Source organism: Aspergillus luchuensis, chromosome 3 (assembly GCF_016861625.1).
Source record: "Aspergillus luchuensis IFO 4308 DNA, chromosome 3, nearly complete sequence".
In the NCBI taxonomy this organism is placed as follows: domain Eukaryota; kingdom Fungi; phylum Ascomycota; class Eurotiomycetes; order Eurotiales; family Aspergillaceae; genus Aspergillus; species Aspergillus luchuensis.
In genome coordinates this window covers 2,036,487-2,048,439 of record NC_054851.1, presented here as the reverse complement: position 1 = coordinate 2,048,439, position 11,953 = coordinate 2,036,487, and the positions used below count along the sequence as shown (strand labels likewise).

Sequence of the window (11,953 nt, the reverse complement as noted above, 5' to 3'; positions counted from 1 at the left end):
CACCTCAATCAAACCCATCCCACTCCTCATCACTACTCTCCTCCACCACCTTCCTCTCCTTAACCCCCCACTCAACCAACCGCTCATCATCCAACGTCTCCGCAGCCCGAACCCGCACAGGCTTATACCCACTCTCCTTCTTCAACTTCTCAATCGGCCTCAACAAAAGCTCCATGGGCACTCCGCCCTTGATCTTCTTCGTCTGTTGCCCTTCCTCCGCCCCTTCAATCTCCTCAAACTCCAACACCTTCTCCAACTCATCAATCCACACATCCATCACATGGTACCGCAATCCGTCCGGTCCGTGCGGCATCGGCACGTAATCCGCCTTCTCATTCATGGGCGGTTGATCCGGGTCGAAGTTCAATGGGCACAGGGGTCCTTCTTCGATGATGTTGATGTAGGATTCAAGGGCTGTCCAATCTTGGGGTTCGGTTGATGTCGTTGACTCTTCGGATTGTTGTTGGGTTTGTTGCTGTTGTTGTTGTTTCTTGTTCTTGTTGTTGTTCTTCTTGTTCCGCTTCGAGGATGTAGGCTCTTCTTCTCTTTTGCGCTTGCCGCCGTTTGTGGATGTGGTGGTGGTGGATTGGGGCTTGAGGAGCACCTCGAATGCAACGCCCACGTAGCAACGGATCAGGAATAGGTACTTGTCTAGACGGAGACGGTCGAGCGAGTGGAAGTCCCGGCCGATGGTTATCCAGAAGGCGCGGAGGAAGCGGTGCAAGGTGCTCCGGGGGAGGGTTGGGACGAGGCTGTAGCTGAGGGTGCGGGCGAGGGCTTGTTGCGTTAGGGGACGGTCGGAGTGGTAGAAGCCTGTGGTTTGGTGGTGGTTAGTGAGGAGTAGGGGAATAGGGTGGATTGAGGGCATGGCGTACAGAAGAATAGACCCTTCCACAATTTGAGGAGGTCGATGAGGGAGAGGTCGGTTTTGCTGCGGAGGAAGAGTGTGAGGGAGTCGGTGGCTTTGTCGCGGATTTTCTTGTCTGTGAGTTTTTTTTTACTTCGTTAGATTTGGTTTTTCTTGGAGGATATAATGGGTAAGTGAGAGGGAGGGGTATGTACCGCTCGAGGCGAGATCCCGTACAAAGGGAGTCTTGGTCACGTCGGACATGGTGGTGGTTTTTCGAGTCGGAATTGATTCGAGAATGGTAAGTCGGGGGACTCGGTTTCTAGGTATGTGGTGTTCGCGGAAGCGAGGCGATTGATGTGCCTGCGCTTTTCAAAGTACTGGTTTCCCTGGTGGTCTCTGGACAATGGTGGTTTTGAGAAAGTCCTTGATATGATGAAGCTATTCGTAACTTTTTTTTTCTTTTTTGGAGATATTTTCTGTTTGCATTGTTTGATTTTGAGTGTGGCTTGATTGGTTGGTTGCTTTTGGATGCCGGTTGTGGTGGGGCTGGTGTGGGGAAGGCGATGGACTATTGTTGATCGGGTTAGCAAATCATTTACTATCTATCTACATATCATGATGACTTTGGGATAGGTATACATGCGTGTAATTGATGGAGGAAGGGATGGTTATAGCGTCTATAAAGAGGGTCTAGATTGTAGGTTCTATTATGTAGAGTATATGGCTCTTCCTCAGTTGACGGGCGTTCCTACCTATCTTAGTATCATATTGATATTCGCTCTTTCCGTTTGTCAGTCCTGAGAGGAAGGCCCATCTTCTCTCTTGTCTTCTTCCCTCCCTTCCCTTCCCTTTCCCATCTCCTCTTCCTCTTCAACCGGACGCTTCAATTTGACTCTTTAACTCGACACTTCATCAACCGGTTGGTATGTACAGCCTGATTTTCACTGAGCTGAGTGTCTTCGTCTTGTTATCAAGTCATAGTTCTAACATGCTACAGAATCACCACCACCACCATCAACAACAACAACGACGACGACGACAATAACAACAACAACCCCATCACTGCCACCATCACCGTCACCGTCACCACCGTCAGTCGCCATCGACGACAACAACAACTACGGTAACAAAGGCACAAGCTTGTTGAGTATCTGCTACTCCTCGTGTCTGTCAGTCACTGATGCTTTACAGGTCATCCATTTATAGCTATTGACTAGCGAGAAAGTCACTGACGACACGATAGTTACGACCAGGGTGATTACCCATATCTTTCCGGACCCGCAGCATCGGAACGCCTTGTTGCTGCGAAGTGCATCCCACTGTGGTTGCAAAGCCACTCAGCAACGAGGCCATTGCTGTGCCAGAGTGGTGCACTGGGCTGGGCTGGGCTCACGCTCGTCGCCCTGCTCCCCAGGCGGTCCTTGATAACGCCGACATTGCCAGAGGCGCTGACTACTGGCCCAGGCTCAGGCTTGGGCCACTTATGTGGTCAAGCGCCTCTGTAGATTTTGATAGCTTTAGATAGCTTTTCTCCTTAGCTAGCTTGTATCTTTAGGTAGCTTGTATCCTTAGATAGTCTGTATCCTTAGATAGTCTGTATCCTTAGATAGTCGTATCTTTAGCTAGTTGTATCTTTAGATAGGTTGATAGCTTAGATAGGCCGATGAAACTATCTCAGCATAGTGGAGGCACCAGAACGATGGCCGGGCACCTTTACGCGGTGTTCTGGATAAGTAGGCCGGTTCGAAAGAACCCGCTGAAACTAAGACCCGGCCACTTAGCGTAGTTTGATACATTCGGTGATGGGCTGCGGGCAGGATAATGGTCGGTTGTTCGATTGTGTGGCGTTATCCTTAGTATCTTGAGCCATTCGCATTTTATACCAATCTGATCATTCATACCCGCCTATTCCGGTAACTTCTAGCCCTTCAGTGGAAATTATTGGTAGATCATCAACCCCAGACCTGCAGTAGTCTAGAACCCTGCATCTTAGGATTTGATGTCCGACAATTGGTACTTGAGCTTCTTGGGCTATATTATCTTAAAGCTAAAGTTCCTGCGCATAATTTTTCAGTACAAATAGTATGCCCGATGCAAACTCAATGTGTGGAGGGAAAAAAGAAAACCACGCATCTTCCGCATCTTCCGCATCCGGATAGTCACATCCCAGCCCCTTCAGGGACGGAACCACAGCTCAACTTCCAATTAGCAGCCCTCCCAGCTCTTCCCTTGCTCTTGTTTGCTCCACTGATTGACTTGAAGGCGTCGGATAGCAGCATCATTGGGAATCAATGGCTCCCCCGGTCTCCCGTCGTTACACGGAAGGTTACGGGTGACATCATCACTTGCAACGTGCACAAATGGAAACGTCGAGCGTCCTGAATCTTATTGCATCCCCCAAACTCTTTGTCAGTGAATGATGTCGGCAAAGCGAAGATCCGTCTTCAATTGAGGGAAATTGGCCATGGGAGGAAGGCACGCGCTAACTCAAATTCTAACAGGCTATTTGCTCACCTGAACTTCCTGAAATCATTCACACCCCCGTTTGGTGCTCTTGAGGCCAATTTTTCTTCGCCAGCTTCTGCTTGCTTTTGTCTTTTACGGTGGGCTCTACCCTTGTGTCCTGCTCTAGCCTGCCAACAGCCTCATCTTCAAAGATGGCGCAGCTTGAGGAGCCCGACGAGAGCTCGCAGCCCAGCTCCTCTAAATATGAGGAATTGGCTTCTGGGCCGAGCAACTCTCAAAGACCACCGCGATTGACGCGCAATGAAAGCTCCTTCATGGAGAATATGGACCCTGAGCAAAAGGCTGAATTGACCCGCTTGGCTTCCAATTTTCCAAGGCGCCAGAGCACTCTCGATTCGACTGTCGATGGACCGGTTGAACGAAAGGACACCCTTGAAGGGCTGGAAATGGGCGACCCAGTCCTTGATCCCACAAATGACCAATTCGATCACTACAAATGGGTTCGCATGGTGCTGAAGATATTGGATAGGGAGGGAATCCCTCGACCTCCTTCGACTGGTGTCGTCTTCCAGCATCTTAATGTCTCGGGCTCAGGTTCCGCCCTACAATACCAGAACAACGTGTCTTCAATTCTTCTCGCCCCTTTCAGGCCGCAGGAGTACCTGCCTTGTGTGCAGCGCACTCCGGAGAAGCATATCCTGCGCGACTTTGATGGCCTACTTAGAAGTGGTGAGCTTTTGATCGTTCTGGGACGCCCTGGGAGTGGCTGTTCAACTTTCTTGAAGTCTTTATGTGGGGAACTTCATGGCCTGAAGCTCCGCAAAAGCTCTGAAATCCAGTTCAATGGTATCTCCATGGAGAAGATGCACAAAGAGTTCAAGGGCGAGGTGCTATACAATCAGGAGGTGGATAAGCATTTCCCGCATCTCACTGTTGGTCAAACGTTGGAATTTGCCGCCGCCGCGAGAGCGCCCGAGAACCGAGTGCAAGGCGTTACTCGACAGCAATATGCTAAATACGTTACTCAGGTCGCTCTGACTATTTTTGGCCTGTCACACACGTATAACACAAAGGGTGCGTCTTTATTGTCGAATGCCAAGCCGTTGAATATTCATTGTATACCTAATGCTACCTCCAGTTGGCGATGACTATATCAGGGGTGTATCAGGAGGCGAACGAAAGCGAGTCAGGTATGCTTTATCCCGGATCTAATTTCTCGAATTGACCTAACTTGTCTGCAGTATTGCTGAGATGGCGCGTGAGTCACCATGCCGCTTCAAGAGTATAGCTAGCGGTTCAGTTGACATGCTTCACAGTCTCCGGGGCACCTGTTGGGGCTTGGGATAATAGTACAAGGGGCCTCGACTCTGCAAGTGCTCTGGAATTCGTCAAGGCTCTGCGGGTCTCAGCAAACTTAGCCGGTACCTGTCATGCAGTTGCGATCTATCAAGCATCCCAAGCAATATACGATGTGTTTGACAAGGCAATCGTTCTATATGAGGGTCGCGAGATCTACTTCGGTCCATGCGACGAGGCAAAGGAATATTTCGAGAACATGGGATGGCTTTGCCCGCCGCGCCAGACAACCGGTGACTTCCTGACATCAGTCACTAACCCCCAAGAGCGTCAAGCACGTGAAGGAATGGAGAACAAGGTTCCTCGGACACCAGATGACTTCGAAAAGTACTGGAAGAACAGCCCTCAGTATGCCAGGCTTCAGCAGGAAATCGAACAGCACATGAAGGAGTTTCCATTAGGTGGAAAGCATGAGCAACAGTTTGGTGAAATGAAGCGCCTGAAACAAGCGCGACATGTTTGGTCAAAGAGTCCCTATATAATCTCTATTCCCATGCAGGTAAAGCTTTGTACCATTAGGGCGTATCAAAGGTAATTGCTGCTACATTTCGTTTGTCTGTGAAGGAAATGCTGACCCTCATAGGATCTGGAATGATAAGCCTTCCACTCTGACAAACGTCATTGGAAGAATTGCAATGTCCCTTATCATAGGCTCAATGTATTTTGGGTAAGGGGTTCATTCTCTGCGGCTCGAACTTACGCTAAGACATCCAGAACACCAAATGCCACTGTGGGCTTTCAGAGCAAAGGGGCTGCTCTTTTCTTCGCTGTGCTGTATGTTACCCGAAAATATGAAAAAGTTCTTCTCTCAGAAGGCGACCATCGTACAATCCAAAGGATGAATTGGAGAATATGCTGGGCTGACTGCATCTCAGGATGAACGCTCTCATTAGCATTACAGAGATAAACTCGCTTTACGACCAACGGCCGATTATTGAAAAACAAGCATCATACGCTTTTGTCCATCCTTTTGCTGAAGCCTTTGGTGGCATTGTGTCCGATATACCCGTCAAATTCGTCTCTGCTGTGGTGTTCAACATCATCTTCTACTTCCTAGCTGGCTTGGTAAGTACATACAATCACTCCGGTGGACGTGGGCACAATACTGACTATGACGATAGCGTTACGAACCATCCCAGTTCTTTATATTCTTCCTGTTTACTTTTCTAAGCACACTTGCGATGTCTGGTATCTTCCGGACCCTTGCAGCTTCGACGAAGACACTTGCACAAGCAATGGCTATGGCTGGCGTCATCGTGTTGGCCATCGTCATCTACACCGGGTTTGTAATACCTACACCTCAAATGTCCTCTATACCATGGTTTAGTTGGATTCGATGGATCAACCCAGTTTTTTATACCTTCGAGGCTCTAATTGCCAACGAATTCCACGGCCGACGCTTCACATGCTCACAGTTCATACCATCATATCCGACACTGACTGGTGACTCTTTTATCTGCTCCATTCGTGGCAGTGTTGCTGGTGAAAGGACTGTCTCTGGAGATGCTTACATCGAAACCCAGTACAACTATACGTATGCACATGAATGGAGAAATCTCGGGATCCTCATAGGGTTCTGGATCTTCTTCACTGTGGTCTACTTGATCGCAACAGAACTCAACTCGGCAACCTCGTCTAAAGCTGAGTTCCTTGTATTCCGGCGAGGCCATGTCCCTCCCCACATGCGCGGCCTCGATAAAAAGCCCCAGGGAGATGCCGGGGCTGGTAGTGTTGCCGTGGCCCACAGATCCGCCGAATCAGAGAAGGATGCATCTGCTCTTCCCGAACAGCATAGTATATTTACGTGGAGAAATGTTTGCTATGATATTCCCGTCAAAGGAGGCCAGCGACGTCTTCTGGACAATGTCTCTGGATGGGTCAAGCCTGGAACACTCACAGCTTTGATGGGGGTATCAGGCGCCGGGAAGACTACTTTGCTTGATGTCCTGGCAAAACGTGTTTCGATAGGCGTTGTTACAGGCGACATGCTTGTGGACGGAAAGCCACTTGACAGTAGCTTCCAAAGGAAGACGGGATATGTACAACAGCAGGATCTGCATCTTTCTACAACAACTGTCAGAGAAGCTCTGCGCTTCAGCGCACTTCTACGCCAACCTAAGTCGGTTTCCAAGAAAGAGAAGTATAAACACGTTGAGGAGGTTATTGAAATGCTTAATATGCAGGACTTTGCCAGTGCTATTGTCGGAACACCTGGTGAAGGTCTTAATGTTGAGCAGAGAAAATTACTGACAATTGGTGTGGAGCTTGCCGCTAAGCCCGCGCTTCTGATCTTTCTTGATGAGCCAACTAGTGGACTGGACTCACAAAGCTCTTGGGCTATTTGTGCTTTCCTCAGGAAGCTTGCAAATCATGGCCAAGCAGTGCTCTCCACTATTCACCAGCCCAGTGCGCTATTGTTTCAGCAGTTCGATCGCCTTCTCTTCTTGGCAAAAGGAGGGCGGACGGTTTACTTTGGAGATATAGGAGAGCAGTCACAAACCTTACTGACATATTTTGAGTCAAATGGTGCAAGGCCATGTGGGCCGTCAGAAAATGTAAGTGCTCTAATGACCGTGTGATGCCTTATGCTGATGATGAAAAGCCCGCCGAGTATATGTTGGAAATTATAGGTGCCGGTGCCTCTGGCAGAGCTACCAAGGACTGGCCAGCTGTTTGGAACGATAGCCAACAGGCCCATGATATTCAAAAAGAAATTGATCGGATTCACCAAGAGAGAGCCTCTGCCCCTGAAACTGGCAATGACGATGCGCAGAAAGGAGAATACGCCATGCCGTTCCCCAACCAGCTGTGGCACGTAACCCATCGTGTCTTCCAGCAGTATTGGCGTGAACCTTCCTACGTATGGGCCAAGCTTATTTTGGCTACTCTTGCCTCCTTGTTCATCGGTTTCACATTTTTCAAACCCGATAGCAACATGCAAGGGTTTCAGGATGTCCTGTTCAGCGCATTTATGCTCACTTCGATTTTCTCAACTCTGGTGCAGCAGTAAGTACATCGTACTACATCTTTCGACAACAGGCTAATGAGGCTTCAGGATAATGCCAAAATTTGTGGTTCAGCGGTCACTCTACGAGGTGCGAGAAAGACCCTCCAAAGCGTACTCATGGGCAGCATTCCTTGTCGCCAACGTTCTGGTTGAGATACCCTACCAAATCCTCGCCGGAGTCATTGCCTACGCGTGCTACTACTATCCAATCTACGGAGCCAATCAGGCATCTCACCGACAAGGGCTCATGTTACTCTTCGTCGTACAATTCTACATGTTCACCTCGACGTTTGCCGCTTTGGTAATTTCCGCGCTGCCTGATGCCGAAACAGGAGGTTCCATCGCCACGCTCATGTTTATCATGGCTCTGACGTTCAATGGTGTTATGCAACCACCCCAAGCACTGCCAGGTTTTTGGATCTTCATGTACCGGGTCTCTCCACTGACCTACCTGATTGCGGGTATCACGGCAACAGGGTTACACGGACGGGCGATTCAATGTTCTAGCGAGGAGATGAGCGTATTCAATCCTCCCTCTGGTCAGACCTGTGGCCAGTACATGGCTCAGTATTTGCAAACTGCGGCGGGGACACTTTCTAACCCAGCAGCGACTCAAGGATGTCAATACTGTCAGCTGCAGAATGCCGATCAATACCTTGCAACAAGTGAAATCTGTACGTTCATGTATTACCATTTGTCCTTTACCTTTGATGTATGCTGACGAATCTAAAGACTACAGCCAGCGCTGGCGGAACTTTGGAATAGGATGGGCATACGTGGGGTTCAACATCATGGGTACAGTCGCCTTGTACTACATGTTCCGGGTCAAGCACTACAACCCCACTAGTCTGGTCAGAGGCGTGGTACAGGGCGCAAGGGTGGTCTGCCGCGTGTTCAAGAGACGATCCGGACAGACGCCCAAAGGAAGAGAAGCCGAGAACGGAAAATTGTTCTAGGGTTCTAGGAGGGATAAGCAAGATCTACATGTCACGGGGTATTACGGTTATATTCTGTGGTCAGCATTCTGCTGACTATTTTCTCGGCATATTTTATGCTTGTCATGAAATATAAAACACATCTATTAAATAATCAGCAGTGATACTCAGTTAGTCTGCTTGTATGTATGTGCTACCTCGTTATGAGAGAAACAATCCTGCGTATCATCCAGTCTTTCCTTGATAGAGGCTAATAAGAAAAAATAAAATAAGCAGCGAATCAGATAACGCAATGGTCCGCAGCTTCAAGCATCATTGGTCTAGTGGTAGAATTCATCGTTGCCATCGATGAGGCCCGTGTTCGATTCACGGATGATGCACAGCAAGTTCTTTTTCTCATATTTTTTACCATCTCCAGATATTATCTCTCAGTCCATTCATTGGCTTTTTATTTATTTTCCTTTCTTTATTGCCTTTTTCTTTCTTTCCGTTGGCAATATACATGGTCATGTATCATTCTCATCTCCGTCGTCAGCATGATGCTAATATTTTGCGTGGGGCATCGAATCCTCTACTACAAGTGGGGAGATGGCTCAGCACGATTACTATATTATATATATATTCCCGCTGAAGCATTGGCAATGGTTATCAGCCAAGCTAGTAAGTAAGTAAGTACTACTAATGGATAGGTATAAGAAGAGTAAGTTCATTATCCGAGATAATAAATAATAGAATGATAGTACTACTGCAGGGTAGGAATCACACATTTACTATCATTACTGGGTAACTAGTGGTTTTTTTTAGAGGTATTATTAAGTGTGAGGATCTATGTAATTGTTAATTAAGGTAATAAGTAAGTACTAGACAAGAAGGGAAATTCTATCATGAAAAGCCATGTAATCAATCAATCAAACGAACACTAATTGGGGTATTGTGCGGAACCAAACAAATAGGACATGGACGTGAAAAGAGACATGATCGAAGTGATGATGTCTTGACATCTGGGGATGAGGAGTGGAAAGGTTAGGTCTGGGTAGGGAGAAAAAGTTAGGCATGCCAATTCGATGGCAACGCTGTCGTGAGATAAGTCGGTGGGTAGGTTGGGGTATCGGAGTATTATCATCACTAAGTGAAAAATTAGTCGGCCGGCCGGACGGACGGATGAGGTGAGGTGAGGTGTGTTGTATGGCGCCGTGTTGTGTTGTTGCTTTGTGCAATATCAGACCGTAGATCAAAGTGTGGATAGGTGGATCGGTCTCTGCAGGTCGTTCATGCAGGCAGGCTGTTAGGTTGCATGTGAGCTATCGCAGCCACGAAACTGTCAGGACACCGATTGTCGCGGGACAACGAGGGCGCTGATAACGTGGGCGGAATTCCATCCCTGGTCGACTAGGGGCACATGTTCCTTGAGCATTCTGCCTAGGTAGACGAATCTCACACGGTGAGTGCGCGGAATCTACACAACCGCTAGTGTTAGTACTTCATGTTCAATTCAGATTTGTGAGGGATCTGGGATTGAATTGCAGCTGACGTACCCCTGCCTCTTGTTGCACTTTACGGGCTATCAAGCCGACGTTCATGGTCTTCACCACTGACAGAACGATGTCGGGACCGCCTCTATCGCTCAATCGCGCACGAATGCGGATCAGATCACGCTCGCTAGTCTTGCCCTTTTCGTCCCGACGACGTTCGATGTCATCGGCTATTAATTCATCCCCTGAGGCTTCGTCTGAAGATAGCTTGCCGTCATCCGTATCGAAGTCATCGGGCTCCTCGTCGGATCGCACGATATTCTCTGGGTCGCTCACAATGCACTGTGGTAGCCGGTAGAGTACACCTTGCTCGTCGTAACAGCCTTGGCAGAGATCACCGGTGGGGACGGTGATGCCGGCTGCATCAATGAAACTCTGCGCTGTTGCGAGATCACCGGCGCGCATCAAAGTGATGGCCGCAGACAAAGCCGCCCAGATCTCTGAACGACCCGTGACCCTGGTTTCGAAGAACTCGGTGCGCTCCTGGTCCAGTTGTGTGCGGGTCCATAGACGCCGTTTGCTATACCAAACGTGACGACGGATAGGCGCATTGTAATGCTGGCTCAGCGGGAAGTGTTCTGCCCTGATGCGGGGGGCGCGCGCCCTGGTAGATGAGTTGCCGGAGGTGAGCGCATTGCTTGTTGCGGCGGCTTGGGGATGAGAGTCTTCGGGACGGCGCTCTTCGGTAACTACCTGCGCTGCATAGGAAGGACGGCTATTGTCGCGCGATATAGAAAAGCAACAACCCTATAGTTTTCAAAGATAGTGAGAATTTGAAACCCGGAATGTCATGTACAAGGACTAGGTGGAAGAGAGAGGAGAGGGTTGGCTGCAGAGAATGGACTTTTGAGATGACGGATAACAGGACGGGTTGGCATACGACTCCGCATCGGGAAAATGTATAGGGTGCGGACATGGAGAAATCAAGGAGAACAGAAGGGTGGTTCTAAGACTCACCATGTTGAAGAAACAAGCTCAAGCTCCATCAGCCAAAGACAACCAGTCGCCAGAACCGACGGGGGTCAGTGGTCAGGGAAAGTCACTGCAGGAACGCAGTTGGAGATGACCAGATGAGGAGGGGGATGGAGGGGGGGTTAGAAGATGTGGTTCACGATGCCGGCGGGGGAGAGCTTATTAGACCAGCCTAGTCTAATGAGCCGTTCCTATCATAAATGGAGGATCCTCCCATCCAGTTATCGCAATCGGTCGTATGACCCGAAGCGGTGGAAACCCAGTTGCTGAGTGGTGGCGGCGATGCGGAGAGCTGCAGCGCAATGGCCTGACCAGCCACGATGCAGAGGCACAGAGTGGAAGAAAGAGAAAGAGAGTGTGTAAAAGAGAGAGAGAGAGAGAAATACGGTGACAATAATCTGAGGAGAGAAAAGCAATAAAAAAGTACTGCTGATCGACCAGTGCTGAGGTAAATAAAAGGAACCAACCAGCGGGGGAAGAAGAGGAGGATATGACGATGACGGCGCACCGACGTGAGGGGATCAGCCCAAGGTTGACTGGAGGGTTCGCCGTCCTCTTCTTCGTGTTAAGCAAAAGCAGAGAACTTTAAGCGCGGAGCCTAGTTGATATTGCCAACTGATCACTCGCTCCGCAACGTTTCCTGCGGTGTCACCCTGTGCAGGTCTTGTCCAGACCGTTCTTTTGCGAGTTGGAGAGTTGGAGAGGGAGAAATTTGGGGGGAGGAGGGAAGTTGCAAAGGCGGCTTTCTCTTCCGGCTTCACTTGTATCGGATGTCACAGTTCCAGTCCTCCACTGGGAAAGAGATTGAATAGAAAAGAGAGAAAAAAGAAAAAAG

The 11,953-nt window shown here is 49.1% G+C and overlaps 3 protein-coding genes and 1 non-coding gene across 4 annotated transcripts; 2 read left to right on the top strand and 2 right to left on the bottom strand.

Annotated features, from left to right (window-relative positions):
* Positions 1-4: 4 nt before the first annotated feature.
* On the bottom strand, positions 5-868 carry AKAW2_30694S (uncharacterized protein; the record flags this gene model as incomplete). The annotated part of the gene is made up of 1 exon (XM_041687237.1): positions 5-868. One exon carries the CDS (start codon positions 866-868, stop codon positions 5-7), a length of 864 nt encoding a protein of 287 aa, XP_041541141.1.
* Positions 869-3,507: 2,639 nt separating this feature from the next.
* Positions 3,508-8,635, top strand: AKAW2_30693A (uncharacterized protein; the record flags this gene model as incomplete). The annotated part of the gene is made up of 11 exons (XM_041687236.1): positions 3,508-4,390; positions 4,455-4,506; positions 4,558-4,574; positions 4,633-5,203; positions 5,256-5,339; positions 5,387-5,446; positions 5,548-5,737; positions 5,794-7,227; positions 7,275-7,678; positions 7,728-8,353; positions 8,412-8,635. 11 exons carry the CDS (start codon positions 3,508-3,510, stop codon positions 8,633-8,635), a joined length of 4,545 nt encoding a protein of 1,514 aa, XP_041541140.1.
* A 288-nt stretch (positions 8,636-8,923) lies between these two features.
* Positions 8,924-8,994, top strand: AKAW2_t30006A. Its single transcript has one exon. It is a non-coding gene; the product is annotated as a tRNA-Gly (tRNA).
* A 941-nt stretch (positions 8,995-9,935) lies between these two features.
* On the bottom strand, positions 9,936-11,106 carry AKAW2_30692S (ubiquitin domain-containing protein; the record flags this gene model as incomplete). The annotated part of the gene is made up of 3 exons (XM_041687234.1): positions 9,936-10,070; positions 10,150-10,893; positions 11,104-11,106. 3 exons carry the CDS (start codon positions 11,104-11,106, stop codon positions 9,936-9,938), a joined length of 882 nt encoding a protein of 293 aa, XP_041541139.1.
* Between the last annotated feature and the right edge of the window lie 847 nt (positions 11,107-11,953).